This window comes from Rana temporaria, chromosome 8 (genome assembly GCF_905171775.1).
Source record: "Rana temporaria chromosome 8, aRanTem1.1, whole genome shotgun sequence".
Taxonomy (NCBI): Eukaryota; Metazoa; Chordata; class Amphibia; order Anura; family Ranidae; genus Rana; species Rana temporaria.
The window spans coordinates 181,163,089-181,188,917 of NC_053496.1; the positions used below are offsets into that span (position 1 = coordinate 181,163,089).

A 25,829-nucleotide genomic window follows, 5' to 3' on the forward strand; every position below is an offset into this window, starting at 1 on the left:
GTGGTCATCACAGAACATCACCCATCACAGTACCTGACAACAGAGGTAACCAGTGCCAAGAAGATGTTACTAAAGGGGCTCTTGACCTGCTGACAGGAGAGGTGAGCGGTGCCGGGAATTCTGGGACATTATCCAGTAACAGACAAGGGATGTGTCTGGATGGTGACTGTATCATTGTGTGTGTCAGGTTCCTATAAGGTGTCAGGATGTCACTGTCTATTTCTCCATGGAGGAGTGGGAGTATTTAGAAGGACACAAGGATCTCTACAAGGACGTCATGATGGAGAATCAGCCGCCCCTCACATCACCGGGTAAGAGGAGACTTTATTGTAAAGGAGAGAGCAGTACAGAGGCTCCACCTAGATCCCCCATCATCTGATAAACACATAGAAACAATGTATTCAGTCAGTGTGTGTGTTTCCTACAGATGGATCCAGTAATGGGAACCCACCAGAGAGATGTCCCCGTCCTCTGTATTCCATACAGGAAGATCACAACTATTCACGCTGTTATCAGGTTGGTTGGAGCATCTAATACATAAACATGACTCAACAATGCAAGACATTTTGAACCCTACAATTTTTTTTTTTTTGTGGTCTAGTATCATTAAATGTTATATTTGCCAAACATTCTCTTGGTTTAGGGTGACGATCTGATAGATATAAAAGTTGAGGTTAAAGCAGAAGGCGACCAGTCCACGGAAGAGGGTACCATTATAGTGCCAGCTAAAGTCAAGGAGGCTTTTCATGTCATGATGGAGAATCAGCCGCCCCTCACATCACCGGGTAAGAGGAGACTTTATTGTAAAGGAGAGAGCAGTACGGAGGCTCCACCTAGATCCCCCATCATCTGATAAACACATAGAAACAATGTATTCAGTCAGTGTGTGTGTTTCCTACAGATGGATCCATTACTGGGAACCCACCTGAGAGATGTCCCCGTCCTCTGTATTGCCGGGATTCCACACAGGAAGGTCACACCACCCCCCACCATCATCAGGTAGATGAGTCTAAGCTACGAGAGGACATTATTCTATGCAATCTCTTGTTTCTTTTTCAAAATGCATTCCATCATCTTTGGGGTTTAGGATGAAGAACCGAAAGCCATCAAAGTTGAGATTAAAGAGGAAGAAGAAGAGAGGTTGGTGAGTGGAGATCAGCAGTCTATGGAGGAGGGGGAGATGATAATGAAAAGTAAACCGGAGGAATCTTCTCTATATATAGACACAAGTAAGTCATACACACTAAGTGTTGAAACAGTTCCCATTTGTGTTTTTGCATTGGTAAGCCTTAGACAGTTATATGATATTTTTATGAATATTGGTCCAACTTGCATAAATTTAACCATGTGCCGTACCTTTTGGGATTACCATTGGAAGCTGCAAATGACTGCGCCCTAGACTAGCAGCTGCCCTACTGCTTTCTGACGGGGAGCTAGGCATGGGCACCATTCAGAGAAGACTTTGTATTTTCTCAATAAATACAACGTGTTCTCTGATTGGACGAAGTAGAGATTGTGACATCATTGCCCCAGAACTTCATCTATGACACCACCCACTCTTTTCTGGATATGATCTATACAGCATATAAAGGTCCATCTCTATTTTACCTTAAACCCTATTTTTCCTCAATATAACGTCATGTTCCCAACAAATGAGGAGGAGATACTGTACATCATATGAAAGGTCCATCTCCATTCCTCAATATAATGTCATGTTCCCAACAAATGGGGAGGAGATACTGTACATCATATGAAAGGTCCATCTCCATTCCTCAATATAACGTCATGTTCCCAACAAATGCGTTCAGTAAGGAAAAAAATTGAGGAGACCTTAGAGGATGACCATAACAACATCATCAATGTATCTACTCCACAGCTAAATGTTCCATATAAAAGGTCCATCTCCATTCCTCAATATAACGTCATGTTCCCAACAAATGAGGAGGAGATACTGTACACCATATGAAAGGTCCATCTCCATTCCTCAATATAACGTCATGTTCCCAACAAATGAGGGGGAGATACTGAGATTTGCAGGCTTGGCTGACTTAAATCAGGTTTGGTCTCCACCCAGAGACTGGCCACATTAATCACCTTGCAGGTGGACAGACAGACATGGAGAAGGCCATATGAAAGGTCCATCTCCATTCCTCAATATAACGTCATGTTCCCAACAATTGAGGAGGAGATACTGTACACCATATGAAATGTCCATCTCCATTCCTCAATATAACGTCATGTTCCCAACAAATGAGGGGGAGATACTGTACATCATATGAAAGGTCCATCTCCATTCCTCAATATAATATCATGTTCCCAACAAATGCGTTCAGTAAGGAAAAAAATTGAGGAGACTTAGAGGATGACCATAACAACATCATCGATGTATCTACTCAATATAATGTCATGTTCCCAACAAATGAGGAGGAGATATTGTACACCATATGAAAGGTCCATCTCCATTCCTCAATATAACGTCATGTTCCCAACAAATGAGGAGGAGATACTGTACACCATATGAAAGGTCCATCGTCATGTTCCCAACAAATGAGGAGGAGATACTGTACACCATATGAAAGGTCCATCTCCATTCCTCAATATAACGTCATGTTCCCAACAAATGAGGAGATGATACTGTACATCATATGAAAGGTCCATCTCCATTCCTCAATATAACGTCATGTTCCCAACAAATGAGGAGGAGATACTGTACACCATAAGAAATAGAAGACTTGATGAATACTTCTAATATTTTTTTTAAAACTTCTTTCCACCAGATGGGAACTATGCTCCTAATAGGAATGTCTCGGTGGGACGTCCTATTTTACCTCCCGATCATAATACAGAAGATAACGGTATCGCACCATATTCTCCAGAAGAAGATTCCGGTACTCATAATAGATATCACAGACCTTCCCATTTACCAACATCGATGGATCCATCTTATCCTGGTGAATCTTCGGATACTACACGTACCATTTCTTCAGATCTTCACAGAAGACCTCAGAGTACAGATACAACAGATACACCTCGTCCCATGGAATCTGACCGTCCTTTTTTCTGTTCCTTGTGTGGGAAATCTTTCATTCAGAAATGTGCACTTTCTAGACACCATAGGAGTCACACTGGTGAGCGTCCCTATTTATGTTCAGAGTGCGGGAAATATTTTGCGGAGAAAGCAAGCCTTCTTATACACCAGAGAATTCACACAGGTGAGCGTCCTTATTCGTGTTCTTTGTGTGAGAAAAGTTACGGGGTGAAAAATTTGCTTGTTCTGCACCAGAAAAGTCACACCGGGGAGCGTCCTTTCTCGTGTTCGGAGTGCGGGAAAACTTACAGGGAGAAAGCAAAACTTCTTATACACATGAGGAGCCACACTGGCGAGCGTCCCTATTCATGTTCAGACTGTGGGAAATGTTTTTCTGAGAGGGGCAACCTTCTTGTACACCAGAGGATTCACACAGGTGAGCGTCCTTTTTCATGCCCAGAGTGCGGGAAACGTTTCGTTCTGAAAAATGTCCTCGAGAGACACCTTAAAATTCACACGGAAGAGCGCCCTTTCTCATGTCTAGAGTGCGGGAAAAGCTTTATTGAAAAATCAAAACTTATCGTACACCAGAGAGGTCACACGGGCGAGCGCCCTTATCCGTGTTCAGAGTGCGAGAAATGTTTCGCTGAGAAAGGAAAACTTCATATACATCAGAGAGTTCACACGGGAGAGCGACCTTTTTCATGTTCGGAGTGCGGGAACTGTTTTTCTCAAAGAGCAAGCCTTGTTAAACACCTAAGAATGCACAAACGGAAGAACAGTATTTCATGATCAGAGTGCGGGAAATGTTTTAAACCGAAAGGTAATCTAATTAAATATCAGAGTACTCACGCCTGATGTTCATTAAACAGGTGAAACTGTACCACGTTTCACCCGTTGGGCTTCCTCAGGGCATCTACTGTCCACCATTGGTCATAGCATTCCCAGCTGTGTATTTTGAATGAGTATTGTAAATGATTCAAAACAATGTTCCCAAAAATGTTCAACCAAATTGGATTGTGTGTGACCACAGGAAGCATATCAGGAGCAGGAATGTGTAATACCAAGCATAACTATACAAGGGCAAGGCATCTTCATAAAGGTCATTGGTGTTAATATACAGCATGTGGCCAGAGTTAAAACATTGTTTTGAATCCTTTGCATTACTCATTCAAGTTACACCTTATTACATCTGGGAATGCTATGACCATTAGCGGACATTATATCCCCCTGAGGAAGCCCAGCGGTAGAAACATGTCGGGATGTTGTCATCATTATACTGGATTTAAACTTCAACTTTATTTTTGTATAAACTATAGAATTTTGAATTAAATATGGTTGTCCAGAAAGATGCACCTGAAAACAATATTTCATAAAAAATTAATATGTAGATTCACACACATTGGCCTAACTTTAGGTTAGGCTAGTAGTGATTCACAATCTACTTACCTGCTAATCTACGGTGGCGTAGCCTAAAACGAGCGGGCGTAAGGGCGCCTAATTCAAATTGCTTGGAGGGGGGCGTGTTGTATGGAAATGAGGCTTGACCTCACGTTTTTTGACGTTTTTTGACACTGCGCATGCGCCGGGCGACTACATTTCCCAGTGCGCATTGCGGCTAAGTACGCCGTACGGGCCTATTGATTTCGACGTGGACGTAAACTACGTAACTCCCGATTCGCAAACGACTTACGCAAACGACGCAAAAATTTCGAACCTCGCGGCGGGAACGGCGGCCATACTTTAACATTGTTATTGCACCTCATAGGTGGAATAACTTTAGGCCGCCTAAGGCCTTACGGAAACAACGTAATTCGACTGCGGCGGGCTCGCGTACGTTCGTGAATTGGCGTATCCCCTCATTTACATAATCTACGCCGGCCGCAATGGAAGCGCCACCTAGCGGCCATCCGAAAAATTGCAAGCTAAGCTAGAACGGCGCAAGCCAGCCTATCTTAGCTTTGTTTAAGCGTGTCTCTGTTTGAGCATACGCTTAAACAAACGCCGGCGTAGATTCAGAGTTAGGTCGGCTTATCTACTGATAAGCCGGCCAAACTCTTTGTAAATCTACCTATAAATGTTTTATTCAAAAATAAGTTAAAATTTAAAGTCCATATAAAAATATATACAATCATGACCCGTGACACATGATCCTAGATTTCAAGGCGGTATAATATTGACAATATCCCGACATGTTTCGCCCGTTGGGCTTCCTTAGGGGATATACTGTCAATGTGTTGATATTTCCAGTGTTGTCCATTCTAAAAATGTAGTTTATAGAGGTATACGTCTTGTCAAAGGGACCTTTCTACTATAGGTGAATCCTGATGACCTATGATGAGTCATCTGGTGGCTTCTATTTCTTGGAGATTCCAGTGGTGAAATATACCTGCTACAGTTCCCGGCTCTCATCCTTAGGGGGGTCCCCATTCCTCTTTTTGCATTCTCCATAGTGTAAAATATAAATCCAGAAGGAAGAGTGGGAGCCTCTTGTAATACACTAGGAATGCATGTACCCCCACATGCCTTTGATTCATCAAAGATTTCAAGGCGGTATAATGACAACATCTCAACATGTTTCGCCCGCTGGGCTTCCTCAGAGGATATACAGTCTGCCAATCGTCATAGCATTCCCAGACATAATAATGTGTAAGTTGATTGAGTAATGTAAATTATTCAAAACAATGTTTTGGCTTCGGGCCACATGGGCGGGAGTATATTTTAAAGTACACAGTTCGCTATATATTGATACCAATTACCTTTTATGAAGATCCCTTGCCCTTGTGTGGTCCATGCCTTCCATGCTGCACATCATTGCTCACTTTAGAAGCTGGACTTTTTTTTGTTTTTCATCCATTCACATGATTAAATGTGATATTTTGTTTTTTTACTTCAATTATGAAAATATTTTCAAATTCAAAAAATGTAAGCTTTGATTTATTATGTAATAATCATGAATCTTATTTTGTAAAATAAAACAAAATTCTATACAAGGTAAGCCTGCGCTTAGTACGCCCACCCCCCTCCCACAAAAACCACCACACTTACACGCACTCGAAATTGGGTTAACACGCACGCACTTTGACCACGCGGTCTCTAAAAAAGAGAGGCGAAGGACTAACGGGGCTGGTTGAGGGGGCTAGATCCTCTCACTCCCTTATAGGGAGTCCCTCTGCCCCGTTGGGCTTCAAAGCGGAGCAGGTAGGGCGGGCTGTGTGGGAGGACCCCCTCACACACCCGCCATTGCCACTCGGGGCATGGAGAAAGGTGGCAGATTGCCTCTGGGGGAGGCCTGCCTACTCCCAACTCCTGCAGTCCGGCTCTCTCGAGTACACGCACAAAATACACTTTAAAGAAAAAAAAAAAAAAAAAAAGCACTGCTAAACCCTGCACATAGCATAATCCTGACATAATATTGAACTCTGCACTCTGTATGTAGTGCAACCCAGATACAACCAGCCCTTTGAGGGCAACCACACTGCTGATGCGGCCCTCAATGAAATTGAGTTTGACACCCCTGGTCTAGAAGGTCCAATTCCATATGTGTGTCAGCTGATACTCTAAAGCATGGGTGCTCAACCTGTGGCCCTCCAGCTGTTGCAAAACTACAATTCCCATCATGCCTCTGACTTTGGGAGTCAAGCTTGTAACTGTCAGCAGCTTGCAATGCCTCATGGGACTTGTAGTTCCGCAACAGCTGGAGGGCCACAGGTTAAGCACCCATGCTCTAAAGCTTCAAAACTTTAAAAGCCACATTGAATATTACCATCACCCCAATCTTGTTCTCCTCCTCATGGTCACAGTAGTGACTGTCTTATGTTGGGGGTTGGTAAAAAAAAAAGGGCTCTCTTAGATTGGTGGTCAGTGGAGCAGGGCCCCCTTACACTGGTGGTCAGTAGAAAAAGGATTCCTTGCATTAGTGGTCATTAGAGAAGGGCCCCCTTACATTAGTGGCCAATAGAGAAGGAACTCCTTGCATTTGTGGTCAGTAGAGAAGGGACTCCTTGCATTGGTGGTCAGTAGAGAAGGGACTCCTTGCATTTGTGGTCAGTAGAGAAGGGACTCCTTGCATTTGTGGTCAGTAGAGAAGGGACTCCTTGCATTGGTGGTCAGTAGTGTAGCGTCTGTGTACTTCCAAGTACCGGTGCTATTAAAAGTTAAGTGATAATCAGAGTATAGTTGACTCTGATTCTGATTGCAATTCTACAAAGGCTCTCTGTTTCAGCTGGGCTGTGCTGTGGGTCCATTCTGTTGTTCCTGGGTTGCTATACCACCCCGGGGAGACAGGTGGCGCCAGTGGAGTTCGGGCTGGGGTGCCTCTTGCCAGCAGCCAATCGGGAGGGGTTTCTCTCACGGGGCATGCTGGGGGAGGGTACTTCTGGAGCAGACGCCATTAAGGCGGGGTTCTTTTCCTGAGGTGGCACCCACCTTTAGGGTGACCACACATCACGGCCCCCCGCAAGATGGCCTACCGGGCCGGGATGTTGGCCCGGAACATTTGAAGCTGTGGCGGGGCCCCGGTGTTCGACTGGGTCCCCAATTCTGAGAAGATCCCAAGCAAGATAGCTGTTTGGTGGGGGGTCCGCCTGAGGATAGTCAAGAGAGGCTGGCGATCCAACGGGGGCCTAGACGATCCATCGGGGATAGAGGTAGCCGGACACTGAAAGGTTGGATGTCAGCAACCTGTCAGTCGGTAACCTGATTGAAAATACTACCTGAAGGTGATTCTAACACAAATTCTACCAAGGAGGATTGTCTCCATGATCTAAGTTCTAGGGAGGGTCTGTGGCAGAGATCTTTTCCCTCAAAGCTCCGAGTGATACCCTGGCTGCCAGGTCAGTGTGAGAGGCCTGTCCAGGTACACTATACCCACTCCGGCTGGAGTGGCGACGAAAGTAAAGTAGCGTTGGAAGCAGGACTGTTTCCGCATCGTTAAGCCTGAATCTGCTATTTCTTCTCCTCATCCATCTTTGCTATCTACCTCAAGTTTTATTGTTTACCGTGTTGGGTAAAATAAAAGCACAAGAAAAGACACCTGCTGTGTGGACATTCTATTGCTTCGGCTCTCATCAACTACCCTAGACGGCGGAGTCACAGAGGTAACACGCCACCCAATCTATAACCAGCGGCTCCTTCGGGGGTGAGCGCTACAGTAGAGAAGGGCCTCCTTGCATTGGTTGTCAGTAGAGAAGGGACTCTTTGCATTGAGGGTCAGTAGAGAAGGGACTCCTTACATTGGTGGTCAATAGAGAAGGGTCTGTTTGCATCGGTGGTCAGTAGAGAAGGGGCTCCTTGCATTGGTGGTTAGTAAAGAAGGGACTCCTTAGATTGGCGTTTAGTAGAGAAGGGACTCCTTAGATTGGCAGTCAGTATAGAAGGGGCTCCTTGCATTGGTGGTCTATAGAGAAGGGCCCCCTAACATTTGGCGGTCAGTAGAGAAGGGCCCCCTAACATTTGGCGGTCAGTAGAGAAGGACCCCCTTACATTTGGCGGTCAGTAGAGAAGGGACTCCTTGCATTGGTGGTCGGTAGAGAAGGGACTCCTTACATTGGTTGTCAATAGAGAAGGGCCCCCTAACATTTGGCGGTCAGTAGAGAAGGGACTCCTTGCATTGGTGGTCGGTAGAGAAGGGACTCCTTACATTGGTGGTCTATAGAGAAGGGCCCCCTAACATTTGGCGGTCAGTAGAGAAGGACCCCCTTACATTTGGCGGTCAGTAGAGAAGGGACTCCTTGCATTGGTGGTCGGTAGAGAAGGGACTCCTTACATTGGTTGTCAATAGAGAAGGGCCCCCTAACATTTGGCGGTCAGTAGAGAAGGGCCCCCTAACATTTGGCGGTCAGTAGAGAAGGGACTCCTTGCATTGGTGGTCAGTAGAGAAGGGTCTCATTGCATCGTAGACAGTAGAGAAGGGGCTCCTTGCATTGGTGGTCTATAGAGAAGGGACTCCTTGCATTGGTGGTCAGTAGAGAAGGGACCCCTTGCATTGGTGGTCAGTAGCGAAGGGGACGCCTTACATTGGTGGTCGGTAGGGAAGGTACACCTGGCATTGGTGATCTGTAGAGAAGGGACTTGTTGCATTGATGGTCAGTAGAGAATGGACTCTTTGCATTGGTGGTCAGTAGAGAAGGACACAACTTACATTGGTTGCCAACAGAAACATCTTATGATAATTATACTGTATTAGTCATTTTACATCTACTGATTCGGCTGATATCAAAATATGATGTATCTCTGGAAAGGACTTTTCCATCCTGATCAATAATATTAATTACCTTTATTTCTGGGGGTTGACTGAGAAGGAGGGCCAGAAATAGTTTTTTTTTTTTTTTGTAGTTACCATACTTATCCGTGGCTCCTCACAATGGTATGATGCTCACCCAAGTGTTCTGTTACGAGTCTGTGCTGCGGGGGGTCAATAGAAAAGATATAAAGACAAGTCAGGGGCAGTCCTGTGAGGTTAGAGCCAGAAACAACCTGTAGTATGGTAACACGGAGAGAAACGGCAACTATAAATTGTGTTCTGTATACTATACTTTATATATTTTTAGTTTTGGGGAAAAAAAACGGTTTTATTTTTTTCACATTTTAGTTTTTCTTATTTATGCATTTTAAAACGAGGCTTATCAACAAAATATATAATAATAATTTATGGTTTGGGTTTTAACTCGGGTGTTACATAAACAATAAAAATAAAGAGTGGACCAAGAAGCATTGGAGCTGATTCTACGTATTGTCAGTGGAACGCAGATATCGGGTAAAGACAGGAAGTGATGTCAGAGTATAAACAGGAAGTTCCGGGTGAGAGGTGAGTCGGGAGGAAGTAGAGAGGAGACATTGCTGGAACTGGCAGCAGAGGAGGTAATAAGATATTATTTTATATTTACATCCAGTAACCCCGTCATGTCCGTCCTCTTCCTCCATAGTCACTGTGACGTCTTTTATCTCCAGCAGATGATGATTCACATGCAAAGATATATAATTAGAGTTATAAACTCTAAAAAAAATCTTGTTCGGAGTTCAGTTACATCCAAAATATAGAGCCATTTATCAACTGTCCATCCAGAGCCTCTGGTTTATAGACCGGATACATCCTAAATATAGAACCATTTATTCAACTGTCCATCCAGAGCCTCTGGTTTATAGACCGGATACATCCTAAATATAGAGCCATTTATCCAACTGTCCATCCAGAGCCTCTGGTTTATAGACCGGATACATCCTAAATATAGAGCCATTTATCCAACTGTCCATCCAGAGCCTCTGGTTTATAGACCGGATACATCCTAAATATAGAGCCATTTATCCAACTGTCCATCCAGAACCTCTGGTTTATAGACCAGATACATCCTAAATATAGAACTATTTATCCAACTGTCCATCCAGAGCCTCTGGTTTATAGACCAGATACATCCTAAATATAGAACTATTTATCCAACTGTCCATCCAGAACCTCTGGTTTATAGACCAGATACATCCTAAATATAGAGCTATTTATCCAACTGTCCATCCAGAGCCTCTGGTTTAAAGTATATACACTGCAAACCAGTGGCGGCTGGTGAAATATATTTTTTTTTGGGGGGGGGGGGCGACACCCACAGCCACCCCATCCCCCAGTTGATTGGGTCACCCGTAAAACCCCCCCCCTGCCAGTTACCAGACCCACACCTACCCTATCTATGGCGAGGAGAGCGATTTTCTCTCCAGGAGATGGGCGGCGGCTTCCCCATAGTTTCCTACTCGGCATCAAGGGCAGTTTCCGCCGTGTGTCTCCTCTCTCCTTCTCCTAGGCCAATAGGATCGCTTCTCCTTTCAGGCCAATCAGGAAGCGGGTCTCAGGGCACGCTTTTCTGATTGGCTGGGAGGAGAATCAGGAAGACTAGAGTATGCCATCCAGTTCTGGGCACCAGCCCTCAGGAAGGATGTACTGGAAATGGAGTGAGTACAAAGACTATAAAGCTAATACCGGCAGTCCCTGAGTTACGGACTCAATAAGGGCTGTTGGTTTGTTCGTAAATGCAATTTGTTCGTAAGACGAAACGCTGCTTGTAAGTGTAACTTCCGACATGTGAAGGGATGTGGGATGTTCCGGCTTCCGCCTGTGCATGGATGTGGCATATTCTGGGGCTTTTCTGGCCATGCAGCACAGGTTCTGCTCAGAGGTATCCCGGACCAGCGTGGAGCACAAGCCGCAGTCACGAAAAAAATCGCTGATCGCCACCATTAATAGTAAAAAAAAAATATTAATAAAAATGCAATAAAACTATCCCCTATTTTGTAAACGCTATCATTTTTTTTTACCAAAAATAGGTAGAAGAATACGTATCGGCCTAAACTGAGGAAAACATTTTTTTTTTTATATATATATTTTTGGAGATATTTATTATAGCAAAAAGTAAAAAATATTGATTTTTTTTCAAAATTGTCGCTCTATTTTTGTTTATAGCGCAAAAAATAAAAACCGCAGAGGCGATCAAATACCACCAAAAGAAAGCTCTATTTGAGGGAAAAAAAAGGACTCCAATTTTGTTTGGGAGCCACATCGCGTGACCGCGCAATTGTCTGTTAAAGCGACGCTGTGCTGAATTGTAAAAACGCCTTTGGGCATTTAGCAGCATATTGGTCCGGGGCTTAAGTGGTTAATCATCTACAGAGACAAGTGTCCTGTTTTTTTTTGTTTTTTTTATGTTTTTTGTCTCAACATGTCAAGTCTGAAAAAAATATATATTTTCCTTTTTTTTTTATGTTTTTCGTTATAATAAATGTAAAAAAAAAATCGAAATAAATAAAAAAAACACCAAAAATCAGAAAATGGTCAATATCAAACGCATATTTTCAGGAATAAATATAATAAAATCAACTGAAGATCAAAAAGTCTCACTTTTAGCGCTTCACTTTGTATAACATTATTTAAGGACTTCTCTGTTGCGAATAAATTCAGACGATTGTTTTGCAGATTTATGTTTGGATTGCTCTTTAGGCACTTCTTTGATTGATATGCAAATAAACCAAACGCGGGAGGGACAACAGAAGAGGAACTGAGGGGTTTGGCTACAATTTAGAGACAATAGGTTAGATAAGGGCATGTGGTGGACTACTACCCCCCCCCCCCCCCCTCATTGGCTACAAGAAAATGGCCACTGCTCCAAGAGATCACATGACACAAAAAGGCCAAATGCTACCCAAGCAGCCATGTTGGATTCTGGCAGTGCCCTCAACCCAATGAGATGTTGGCCTTTTTGACCATGTGACTGTGGTGGGAGGAGGGAAGAGAAAAAAAATTGGTGACCTGCAAAGAGGCCTACAGCACAAAGAGGAAGCAGGAAGGGGCGACGTTCAGAGGAGCGATGGCTGGTGGCAGAGATTGGAGGCGTCGGTGGTCAGTATGTCGGATTCTTTGCGTAGAGATTCTCCGTACTGGACTGTAGTGGACTAAGGTCCTCGTTCTTACCTAAGCTGACCATAGATGGATGGAAATTCAGACCGTTCAGCAGGGATCGGCTTCTCTCAAGTGGGAGGGCTGGAAAAATTGTCATTCGATCTGTAGCACTGATTTGTGCATTCTGACTGCGGAGGAGTCCTGCTGTCCAAATTCAATAACGCATCGGGGAGGATTCCTCCAACCACCTCACTTACGTGGACGGGGGAATCCGATCGTTTTTTGATCATCTAACTGGTGGGTCCAAAAATTTGATTCATCTATGGCAGTAGCCATCAACCATGTCCTCAGGGCCCACTAACAGGCCAGGTTTGCAAGATAACTCATTAAGGTGAGAAAACGGGAAGCTTTACAACCCCTTTAACCACTTAAGGACCGGACCAATATGCTGCTACATGACCCAAGGGGTTTTTACAATTCGGCACTGCGTCGCTTTAACTGACAATTGCGCGGTCGTGCGACGTGGCTCCCGAACAAAATTGGCGTCCTTTTTTCCCCACAAATAGAGCTTTCTTTTGGTGGTATTTGATCACCTCTGCGGTTTTTATTTTTTGCGCTATAAACAAAAATAGAGCGACAATTTTTAAAAAAATTCAATATTTTTTACTTTTTGCTATAATAAATATCCCCAAAAAACATATATAAAAAAAAATTTTTCCTCAGTTTAGGGCGATACGTATTCTTCTACCTATTTTTGGTAAAAAAAAATCGCAATAAGCGTTTATCGGAAAAATAAATCTCGCGCCAAATGAATTACACTAAATTATATACTTGATAAATCAAGTGACTAACTGAGTGAAGCTGCTCCCAAATAAAATCAGGTGACTGACTTGCATATATTGTATAGTGAAGTGAGGGGCGCTATATCAAAATAGTGGATGCGTGTCACAATGTGCGTTTGAGTAGTACACAGTGTAACTGTGTGCCCAAATCTATGTGAAAAACCAAACAGATTATAGTCTAAACTCTATAAGTACAATAGTGCCAAATGCCGTGGAAAATAAATAAAAAAAAAAAAATAAAAAAAAAAAATAAAAAATTTTTTTAAAAGAATGTCCAGCAAATAAATAGTTAAGTGCAAAATGGATCCAGTGTTGTATCAAGTCCAGGTGCAAAATGCAAATAATCCAATCCCAAATCGCAGGGAAATGTGCAAATGCTAAAGTGCTTGTGAATCTTCAAAATAGCCAAAGTGCGAGAAAGAAGTGGTCCGCCTTCACCTATAGGTCACCAGAATAATAATGGATGGCTCCTTACCACACGGTGTTGACCAGATTACTTAACATATGGTCGATCAGGCTTGTTTTAAATGAGGATCAGCAGGGTCTCATTGGATTCCAATGTCAGCGATTGCAGCAAATGGTGTACCAAGGAAGGAGAAGAGATACCACCATAGTGTAAAACCATTTAATATACAAAAGTTAAAATTACAATGCCAAATGGCCTCTTACTGTTGCTGGTGCCCGTTCCCGGCACTGAGGCTGTAGGTGGTGGGGATAGTAAGACAAGATAAGAGATGGCCGCGTCCTGGTCCACTAGCGTGCGTTCCACCGCTAGTTGTCCATCAACCAGTGAGACCGGAAGTGCGTGGCTATGCGTGCGCGCTCGGATACCGCCTCGACGTCACGTTTCAGTTAAACCGTCTTCAGGAAGCGTATGACACACATCCACTATTTTGATATAGCGCCCCTCACTTCACTACACAAAATAAGCGTTTATCGTTTGGTTTGCGCAAAATTTATAGCGTTTACAAAATAGGGGATAGTTTTTTTGTTTTTTTTACTACTAATGGCGGCGATCAGCAATTTTTTTTCGTGACTGCGACATTATGGCGGACACTTCGGACAATTTTGACACATTTTTGGGACCATTGTCATTTTCACAGCAAAAAATGCATTTAAATTGCATTCTTTATTGTGAAAATGACAGTTGCAGTTTGGGAGTTAACCACAGGGGGCGCTGTAGGAGTTAGGGTTCACCTAGTGTGTGTTTACAACTGTAGGGGGGTGTGGCTGTAGGACTGACGTCATCGATCGAGTCTCCCTATAAAAGGGATCACTCGATCGATACGCCGCCACAGTGAAGCACGGGGAAGCTGTGTTTACATACGGCTCTCCCCGTTCTTCAGCTCCGGGGAGCGATTGCGACGGGGCGGCTATAAACGAATAGCCGCGCCCTCGTCCCGGATCGCTCCTGAAGCCACGGGAACCGCCGCATGTACAGGGGGGGGGGGTCCCGATCGGACCCCCGACCCACGTCTAGGCAGGGACGTACAGGTACGCCAATGTGCCATTCTGCCGACGTATATGTGCATGCGGCGGTCCGGAAGTGGTTAAGGCCTGATTGACACCTATGCATTTTATAGTGCCTTTTCCATTTTGCAGATTTGCACTACAGTCCATATAATATGGTTTCCTATGGAACACGTTCTGTAGTGCAAATATGCAAAAAGCACTAAAAATGCATAAGTGTGAATCGGGCCTTATGGACCTTGCTTTGTGCACTGTCATGTTGGAACAGGAAGGGGGAATGAAATTGTACCAAATGTCTTGGTATGCTGACACCTTAAGAGTTCCCTTCACTGGAACTAAGGGGCAAAGCCCAACTAGTGTTGCCACCTCATCCCTTTAAACCCGAACACATATGAATTACACAGGTTCTGAGTAGGGTTGTCCCGATACCACTTTTTTAGGACCGAGTACGAGTACCGATACTTTTTTTCAAGTACTCGCCGATACCGAATACCGATACTTTTTTTTAAATGTGTCCCCAAATGCAGCCATGTCCCCCCCACATATTGCAGCCATGTCCCCCCACATATTGCAGCCATGTCCCCCCCCATATATCCGGCCATGTCCCCCCCCCATATATCCGGCCATGTCCCCCCACATATTGCAGCCATGTCCCCCCCACATATTGCAGCCATGTCCCCCCCACATATCCGGCCATGTCCCCCCCATATATCCGGCCATGTCCCCCCACATATTGCAGCCATGTCCCCCCACATATTGCAGCCATGTCCCCCCCATATATCCGGCCATGTCCCCCCCCATATATCCGGCCATGTCCCCCCCCATATATCCGGCCATGTCCCCCCCCATATATGCAGCCATGTCCCCCCCCATATATGCAGCCATGTCCCCCCCATATATGCAGCCATGTCCCCCCCCCATATATGCAGCCATGTCCCCCCCATATATGCAGCCATGTCCCCCCCATATATGCAGCCATGTCCCCCCCATATATGCAGCCATGTCCCCCCCATATATGCAGCCATGTCCCCCCCATATATGCAGCCATGTCCCCCCCCATATATGCAGCCATGTCCCCCCCATATATGCAGCCATGTCCCCCCCATATATGCAGCCATGTCCCCCCCATATATGCAGCAATGTCCCCCACATATATCCAGCCATGTCCCCCCCCATATATCCAGCCATGTCCCCCATATATGCAGCCATGTCCCCCATACCTAGATGATGCCACTGCCGCGTTAATCTGCGTGCGGGGAACATTACAGCTTTCGTTTGAATAGCGGTGTTCCATGCCGCTGGGGGTGTATAGACACTCCCCCTTGCTCGGGATTGGACAGATCACCCATCCAATCTCGAGCAGGGGGGAGTGTCTATATGCGGCGCGGCGGGGAACACAGCTATTCAAACGAAAGCTGTAATGTTCCCCGCACGCAGATTAACGTGGCGGCTTTGCGGTATGCAGCGGCGGGTTTGCGGCGGCAGCGCGTTGCGGCGGCGGGGACAAGTATTCGGCCAGGCATCGGGGGCATTTGCGGGAGTACAAGTACTCCTGCAAATACTCGGTATCGGTCCCGATACCGATACTGGTATCGGTATCGGGACAACCCTAGTTCTGAGGCTAATTTAATGCAGGTAAGGCACCAAATGAGTCTAATTACCACCTTAATTAGCCTCAGAACCTGTGTAATTCATATGTGTTCGGTTTTAAAGGGATGAGGTGGCAACCCTAAGCCCAACCCCTAAGGTCAGGACTCTGTGCAGGCCAGTCAAGTTCCTCCTCCCCAAACTCGCTCATCCATGTCTTTATGGACCTTGCTTTGTGCACTGGTCCAAACCATTTGGTGGAGGGGGGGATTATGGTGTGGGGATGTTTTTCAGGGGTTGGGCTTGGCCCTTTGGTTCCAGTGAAGGGAACTCCTAAAGCATCAGCATAACAAGACATTTTGGACAATTTCATGCTCCCAACTTTGTGGGAACAATTTGGAGGCTGCCTCTTCCTGTTCCAACATGACTGCGCACCAGTGCACACAGCAAGGTCCATAAAGACATGGATGAGTGAGTTTAGGGTGGAGGAACTTGACTGGCCTGCACAGAGTCCTGACCTCAACCCGATAGAACACAGTTGGAATGAATTAGAGCAGAGACTGCAAACCAGGCCTTCTCGTCCAACATCATTGCCTGATCTCACAAATGCGCTTCTGGAATAACGGTCAAACATTCCCATAGACACACTCCTACACCTTGTGGACGGCCTTCCCAGAAGAGTTGAAGCTGTTATAGCTGCAAAGGGCGGAGCCAACTCAATACTGAACCCTACGTCACTAAGACTGGAGGCCATTAAAGTGCATGTGTTTGTAATGGCGGGTGTCCCAATACTTTTGACAATATAGTGTGGATGGCTAAAAAGCCAAATGACCCTTGTGGCATGGATTTCACACCAATCAGCAGAGGGCCAATTTAAAAATCATAAAGGAGAAATCTTCAAGGTTTTCTAAAGACAGGATGCTAAAGATGGTGACCTTTTTGAGGGCATGTTTAACGATCAGCGTCATGGGTGTCCAGACTTTCCAAATAAAAGGCCAGTTTACTGTCCTTCAAACTTCAGGGGGCCCCGCACTGTGGCCAGTGGGAGAAGAAAATGTCCTGATGTCAGTAGGAGTAAACAATGCCATAGGCTTGGTGGTCAGTGGGAGTAAAAAAAAAAATAGTGCCCCATCATTGGTATCTGTGGGAGGGCCAGTGTTGGTATCTGTGGGAGGGCCAGTGTTGGTGTCTGCGGGAAGGGACAGTGTCCCGTCATTGGTGTCTGCGGGAAGGGCCAGTGTCCCGTCATTGGTGTCTGCGGGAAGGGCCAGTGTCCCGTCATTGGTGTCTGCGGGAAGGGCCAGTGTCCCGTCATTGGTGTCTGCGGGAAGGGCCAGTGTCCCGTCATTGGTGTCTGCGGGAAGGGCCAGTGTCCCGTCATTGGTGTCTGCGGGAAGGGACATTGGTGTCGATCTGAGGATTAGTGTCCCATTGTTGGTATATGTGGGAGGGCCAGTGTCCCGTCATTGGTGTCTGCGGGAAGGGACAGTGTCCCGTCATTGGTGTCTGCGGGAAGGGACTTTGCGGGAAGGGACAGTGTCCCATCATTGGTGTCTGCGGGAAGGGCCAGCGTCCCGTCATTGGTGTCTGCGGGAAGGGCCAGCGTCCCGTCATTGGTGTCTGCGGGAAGGGCCAGCGTCCCGTCATTGGTGTCTGCGGGAAGGGCCAGCGTCCCGTCATTGGTGTCTGCGGGAAGGGCCAGCGTCCCGTCATTGGTGTCTGCGGGAAGGGCCAGCGTCCCGTCATTGGTGTCTGCGGGAAGGGCCAGCGTCCCGTCATTGGTGTCTCCGGGAAGGGCCAGCGTCCCGTCATTGGTGTCTGCGGGAAGGGACTTTACGGGAAGGGACAGTGTCCCGTCATTGGTGTCGATCTGAGGATTAGTGTCCCATCGTTGGTATATGTGGGAGGGCCAGTGTTGGTATCTGTGGGAGGGCCAGTGTCCCGTCATTGGTGTCTGCAGGAAGGGCCAGTGTCCCGTCATTGGTGTCTGCAGGAAGGGCCAGTGTCCCGTCATTGGTGTCTGCAGGAAGGGCCAGTGTCCCGTCATTGGTGTCGATCTGAGGATTAGTGTCCCATCGTTGGTATCAGTTTTGAAGATTAGTGCCCTATCTTTGGTGTCAATTGCATGAACTGTGTCAGCAACAGTGGAGAAATAATGCCACATGGGCAAGATAAAAGCAAGCAAAAGGCTGCATCCAGCCCCCAGGCCACACTTTTGAGACCACTAATAACAGTAGCCTGAGGAAGAGAGTGCCCGAGGGGGAAAAAAGCAGCATGAAGAAGTGGTGAGTATTGGAGAAACAAGTCAGTGGGAGCAAATAAATAGTTCCAGTTGGGGGGCATGTCTAGAGAGGATTAGGCTGTAGAGGACTTAAGGAAGGGGTAGGAACCTCAGCATGCTAGCCTCTAGGAGTCATGAACCTCACCGGGTCTCTGTCTCTAGGAGTCTTGAACCTCACGTGATCTCTGTTGACAGTCCTCTAGTGCCTATAAGTCTGGGAGATCCACAACAACTGGAGTGCCAAGGTTGCCTACACGTGACCAACTCCAGACACCCCACTCTGCTTCCACCAATTTTTTTGAAAAGCCAGTGGCGTGTGAAACACACCCAAAAACTCCACCCGGTGCCAAAAAATGTGCACACACATAAAGAGTGACACAAAACGTGTCCTCCACTTACCCTGATCCCCCGGGGCGTTAGGCTCCAGACGGGGACTGAGGTACTTCACTAGGTCCATCTGGCCAAAACCAGACAGAACCCCTTTCTCTGGAGGGTCTGCCGAAACAGACCCACCCAAGTACTTGGTGGGGCTCCCCCGAAGAAAGACCCCCCATGAGAGAGGGCAAACCAAGCCAGAAGGCCATGTCCACCCCCTCCCAAGACGTTCAGGGCAGGCCCGAGGACCCACAGCCTACTAATCCCACTATGACAAACGTGTAATGCTTTCAACAAAAGGATACAAAACCGTGATGCACAGGGGTAAAATAAATAGAAACTTTTGGAGAAGGAAGGTGGGAGAAGTGAAAGTGGTCATTGTACAATACAATGGCCGGCCCTTTGGCCGGGAATCAAGAATTCCTCTGTTCCTAGCCAAAAGGCTCGGCCCTAGAGGCAGGTGCGTAAAAAGTGTGTAGTGAAGTGACCAAGGTGCCAAATCTCAAAAGTGCCCCTCAACACTTGTGTGAGCTATGGCACCCCTGGACTGTCCAGGGGCACATTCACCACAGGCTTTTCTCTCAACCTTGACCAACAGCCCGAACGGTACAGCAACCACCCCAATCAGGAAGGCGTGGAGATCTGAGAGCTTAGAGAGAGCCTGTGTAATGACCATTACTCCCATCACTCCTACCTAATTACATCCGGGAAGTACTAACCGCTCCCCGGTGGGAAAGGGGAGCCAGTGTTCTCTCCCGGAAAACTGACCGGCGCAAGTACTACACCAATCTAGGCCAGGGACCCGACCCTTCGGCCAGACCCAGTGGTTCTCCATCCTCACCAGGAGGCTTTCCTTTTGGCTTTCTCTAAATGCTGCCTAATAATGTCCCTCCGTTCGTCGAGCAGTACGGTTTCGGTCCGCCCTGGAAACTAACCGTCCAGGTTTCCATTACGCCAAGAGGTCTTGCATAACCACCTATCCCTAATCCACCGCTGTGGACCAGGGACGGTTATCACAGCGCCACCTCTTGGCATCTGATAAGAACAGATACTACACTTCATCTTAGCCAAAAGGCCGAGAAGTGATTTCGCTTCCACCACTGTCAAACCCCACACTTATTGATAACAAGTCATGGCTGTCAAAATAAAGCCGGGACTTGCTCTATATCAAAACAGGGTTTTGAAGCCCTCAGTGAGAAATATAATGTAACAATATTACTGTTACATAGTATTTATTTAATTTATGTGCAGAAAAAAAGAGGTGACCTTAGATCTGCATGTGACCTCAGTTAACACAAGATGATAGCACAAAACGCCAACAAGATCATTAAACAGGAGAGGTGAGCGGTGCCGGGAATTCTGGGACATTATCCAGTAACAGACAAGGTATGTGTCTGGATGGTGACTGTATCATTGTGTGTTTCAGGTTCCTATAAGGTTTCAAGAGGTCACTGTCTATTTCTCCATGGAAGAGTGGGAGTAATTAGAAGGACACAAGGATCTCTACAAGGACGTCATGATGGACAATCAGCCGCCCCTCACATCACCGGGTAAGAGGAGACTTTATTGTAAAGGAGAGAGCAGTACGGAGGCTCCACCTAGACCCCCCATCATCTGATAAACATATAGAAACAATGTATTCAGTCAGTGTGTGTGTTTCCTACAGATGGATCCAGTAATGGGAAAGTACCAGAGAGATGCCCCTGTCCTCTGTAATCCCAGCTAATGGTGGGGCCCAAACTGTAGGGTGGTGCACATGTTACCATCTCTTTAGAAATGCATGCAATGAAATACTTTTAGGGCTGTTATGCAAAGGTAGTCTCTGGTTGGATTACTAGCAGTGGAACAAAAACACAGCTGATTCCGCTCACTAGTCCTGGTATACTGCAAATCTTGTCCTGGGCACTTGGTGATCTGCAGTCTTTAGGTTCCTGATCTTTTGTGGCTTACCTGTCTGGTGCAGGAACAGACAGGCCAGAGCAGTAGGTCTGTACCCCACAGTCTGAAGCACAATATGCTCTCAGGAGACTTTATTGTAAAGGAGAGAGCAGTACGGAGGGTCCACCTAGACCCCCCCATCATCTGATAAACACATAGAAACAATGTATTCAGTCAGTGTGTGTGTTTCCTACAGATGGATCCAGTAAAAAGAACCCACCAGGGAGATGTTCCCGTGCTCTGCACTCCCAGGATTCCACGCAAGAAGATCAGGAGATAATTCACAATGCTGAGGTAGATGAATAACAGTCGTTGGTAGTTATAATTAATACACAAGCATATTTGTTACAATAAATGCTTGTGTTTTCAGAACCTTGGGTTTTGTAATATTATCGTTAAGGAAGAGTTTAAAAATGAGGATGATGAGTATGGTGTGATGAAAGAGCATTCTGAAGGACACACGGATCCCTACAAAGACACAGAGCCACCCGGTAACAGAAACCTACTAGATAGAAGTCCCGGAGCTCAGGATTCCCCACAGGACGATCACACCACCCTTGAGTACGATCAGGTAGGTGGAATTGAGCATCTAGAACTCTAAATTTGTTCAAAGACATGAAACCTGTCTAATTTCTACTTCCTTTTTATAAATGTGTTCTATGATCTTTGGGGTATAGGATGAAGAACTTCAACACATCAAAGTTGAGATTAAAGAGGAAGTGGAGGAGGTGGTGGTGGGTGAAGACCAGCCTGAGGAGGAGGAGGAGACAAATATGCGTAAACAAGATGGATCTTCCATATATATCGACACAAGTAAGTAATAAACACTAAATGCAGAAGTTCACATTTTGTATTTTACTTGTATGAGTATAAAGTATTTATATACTGTACATCGTTCTATTGGTTGAAAAAAATGCTAACCCTCAGTTGATCCAGAAAACCCACATAAGGTTCAGCCCAATTTTATCCTAAATAATTTTATTTTTGGATTTCGTACAAATTTTTACAAATATTGGCAGTCTTTTTTTTATATATGTTGTATTTAGAAACCATCCAGTCACTTTTTGTCAGAATACAAAAGATAGAACCATTTCCATTAAAGAATCATTTTCATATCTCTTACAGCAAAGATCCCGATATGTATACTGATAAAACTTTACCCTCAAATTAAGCAAAGGCTGTACAGTCCTTGTTCAAGATCGGGATTTTCACATCCTTATCCTTTTCCTTCGGTAAAGGATAAGATTGGGGGTTCAGATATCTGTATACCATATAGCATACAACACACCCACCTTGATGTGAATGTTGGTTGGTGGGGCAGATACATCGATAATGTTTATACCTTAACTATTGACATTAAGAACATCATCAACGTATCTACCCCTCCAGCCAAGTTTTTCAACAAGGTGGATGTATTGTTTGCTATATGGCAGGGATATGCAATTTAGCGGACTTCCAGCTGTTGCAAAACTACGAGTCCCATCATGCCTCTGCCTCTGAGTGTAATGCTTGTGGCTGTCAGAGTCTTGCTATGCCTCATGGGATTTGTAGTTCTGCAACAGCTGGAGGTCTGCTAATTGCATATCCCTGCTATATGGTATACAGATATCTAATCCTCACCAGGAGAATTTACAAATTCTATTTACAATATTTCCCAATATTTAAAGCTGAAAAAGTAGATTAACTGTATGCTGTAGAAAAACGTTTCATAATATAAAGTTAGGTTCTGGACAAATAAAGTGAAGATACTGAACACCAAGGTTCATCTCCATTAATCGATATGACGTCATGTTCCCAACAAACGAGGAGGAGATATTGTACACCATATGAAAGGTCCATCTCCATTCCTCAATATAACGTCATGTTCCCAACAAATGAGGAGGAGATACTGTACACCATATGAAAGGTCCATCTCCATTCCTCAATATGACGTCATGTTCCTAACAAATGAGGAGGAGATACTGTACACCATATGAAAGGTCCATCTCCGTTCCTCAATATAATGTCATGTTCCCAACAAATGAGGAGGAGATACTGTACACCATATGAAAGGTCCATCTCCATTCCTCAATATAACGTTATGGTCCCAACAAATGAGGAGGAGATACTGTACACCATATGAAAGGTCCATCTCCATTCCTCAATATAACGTTATGGTCCCAACAAATGAGGAGGAGATACTGTACACCATATGAAAGGTGCATCTCCATTCCTCGATATAACGTCATGTTCCCAACAAACGAGGACGAGATTTTGTACACCATATGAAAGATCCATCTCCATTCCCCAATATAACGTCATGTTTCCAACAAATGCATTCAGTAAGGAAAAAAATTGGGGAGACTTAGAGGATGACCATAACAACATCATCGATGTATCTACTCCACAGCTAAATGTTCCATATAAAGGGTCCATCTCCAGTCCTCAATATAACGTCATGTTCCCAACAAATGAGGAGGAGATACTGTCCCTCAAATTAAGTAAAGGCTGTAGAGTCCTTGTTCAAGATAGGGATTTTCACATCCTTAGGTAAAGGGTAAGATTGGGGGTTGAGATATCTGTATACCATATAGCATACAACACATCCACCTTGTTGGAAATGTTGGTTGGTGGGGCAGATACGTTGATGATGTTTATACTTTAACTAATGACAGTAAGAACATCATCAACGTATCTGCCCCACCAAACAACATTTCCAACAAGGTGGATGTGTTGTATGGTATACAGATATCTAAACTTCACCAGAAGAATTTACAAATTCTATTTACAATATTTAAAGCTGAAAAGGTAGATTAACTGTATTCTGTACAAAAAGGTTTCGTAATATATAAAGTTAGGTTCTGAACAAAAGAAGTGAAGGTACTGAACACCAAGGTTCATCTCCATTCATCGATATAACGTCATGTTCCCAACAAATGAGGAGGAGATACTGTACACCATATGAAAGGTCCATCTCCATTCCTCAATATAACGTCATGTTCCCAACAAATGAGGAGGAGATACTGTACACCATATGAAAGGTCCATCTCCATTCCCCAATATAATGTCATGTTTCCAACAAATGCATTCAGTAAGGAAAAAAATTGAGGAAACTTAGAGGATGACCATAACAACATCATCGATGTATCTACTCCACAGCTAAATGTTCCATATAAAGGGTCCATCTCCATTCCTCAATATAACGTCATGTTCCAGACAAATGAGGAGGAGATACTGTACACCATATGAAAGGTCCGTCTCCATTCCTCAATATAATGTCATGTTCCCAACAAATGAGGAGGAGATACTGTACACCATATGAAAGGTCCATCTCCATTCCTCAATATAACGTCATGTGTCTTTTGTGCCCTTTATCTGGCTTGTATTTATAGTTTGGTAAATATGCTAATTCAATACCAAAGCTCTGAGAAACAGTTGAGTTCTATACCAACATACTGTATATGACTTCTGAATAAAATGGCAGAAGAATATTTATAAGATTTGTTTCATTTTTTTTTTCACCCAGCTGGACGTTATTCCTGGAATACCTCTGAGGGACATCTTACATTATCTCCAGCAGTAAATCGCGCTACTCCAGCTCAAAGTGGGGGTAGATCTTCAAACCCCCAAGGAGCCCACACGGGAGAGAGTTCATTCTCATGTTCCGTGTGTGGGAAATCTTTCGGTGACAAAAAGGCAGTTCTTAGACATGAGAAAAATCACACAGACGAGCGTCCCTTCCCATGTTCAGAGTGTGGGAAATGTTTCAGTAAAAAAAAAGTCCTGCTTATACACCTGAGAATTCACACAGGTGAACGACCTTTCTCGTGTTCAGAGTGTGGGAAAAGTTTTATTGAGAAAGGAAAACTACTCATACACCAGAGAACTCACACGGGTGAGCGTCCCTATTCGTGCTTAGAGTGCGGGAAATCTTTCGGTGAGAAAAGAACACTTCTTACACACCAGAGAAGTCACACGGGCGAGCGTCCCTATTCATGCCTAGAGTGCGGAAAAAGTTTCATTCAGACAGCAGACCTGCGTAAACATGAGAGAATTCACACGGGTGAGCGTCCCTATCCCTGTTCAGAGTGCGGGAAAACTTTCATGCATAAAGGAGACCTTGTTAAACACCATAGAATTCACACCGGTGAGCGTCCCTTTGCATGTACGGTGTGCGGGAAATGTTTCAATCTAAAAAATTCACTTCTTAAACACCAGAGAACTCATACGGGTGAACGTCCTTATACTTGTACAGAGTGCGGAAAACGTTTCACCGAGATAAGTGTACTTCGTACACACCAAAGGATTCACGCAGGTGAGCGTTCCTATGCATGCCCAGAGTGCGGGAAATGTTTCATTCACAAAAGATACCTTCTTATACATCAGAGAATGCACACAGGCGAGCGCCCTTTTTCGTGTACGGAGTGCCCGAAACGTTTCTTTCAGAAAGGAGACCTTCTTAAACACCAGAGAACTCACACAGGTGAGCGTCCTTATTCCTGTTCACAGTGCGGGAAATCTTATACAGAAAAAGCAAAACTTAGTTTACACCTAAGAAGTCACACGGGCGAGCGCCCTTTTTCATGCTCTGAGTGCGGGAAAAGTTTTACTGGGAAAAGCGTACTTCTATCCCATATGAGAACTCACACGGGCGAGCGGCCCTTCTCATGTGCAGAGTGTGGGAAATGTTTTACCTACAGGAAAGCACTTGTTCAACACGAGAAAGTTCACGCAAAATAGAGTCCTTTTTTTCCAAGTTCAGGCCGTGAGAGACATTTTCCCGATAAAGGAAACCTTCTAAGATGCCAGACAACTCACGCTTGTAAGAGCTCTTTTTTTCATGTTCGAGTGCGGAAAATGTTTTATGCCTATAGGATTTCTGATTAGACATCGGCTTAAATGTACCTGCTGTTGACAAGTATACAATGTCATTAAACAGGTGGATTTTTA

The 25,829-nt window shown here is 45.0% G+C and overlaps 1 protein-coding gene and 1 pseudogene across 1 annotated transcript; one reads left to right on the forward strand and one right to left on the reverse strand.

The window, feature by feature from the left end:
* Positions 1 to 263: 263 nt before the first annotated feature.
* Positions 264 to 25,829, forward strand: LOC120910055 (gastrula zinc finger protein XlCGF26.1-like). The gene is made up of 5 exons (XM_040321906.1): positions 264 to 311; positions 21,097 to 21,194; positions 21,271 to 21,471; positions 21,578 to 21,713; positions 24,406 to 25,829. Exons 1-5 carry the CDS (start codon positions 278 to 280, stop codon positions 25,617 to 25,619), a joined length of 1,683 nt encoding a protein of 560 aa, XP_040177840.1. The 5' UTR covers positions 264 to 277; the 3' UTR covers positions 25,620 to 25,829.
* On the reverse strand, positions 19,919 to 20,049 carry LOC120912530 (annotated as a pseudogene).

Bases quoted from the DNA above. Each gene is read 5' to 3' on its own strand.
- LOC120910055 (XM_040321906.1), top strand. From the start codon at position 278: ATGATGGAGAATCAGCCGCCCCTCACATCACCGG. The intron at 312-21,096 runs GTAAGAGGAGAC...TGTTTCCTACAG, and splicing joins GCCGCCCCTCACATCACCGG to ATGGATCCAGTAAAAAGAAC. The intron at 21,195-21,270 runs GTAGATGAATAA...TTGTGTTTTCAG, and splicing joins AGATAATTCACAATGCTGAG to AACCTTGGGTTTTGTAATAT.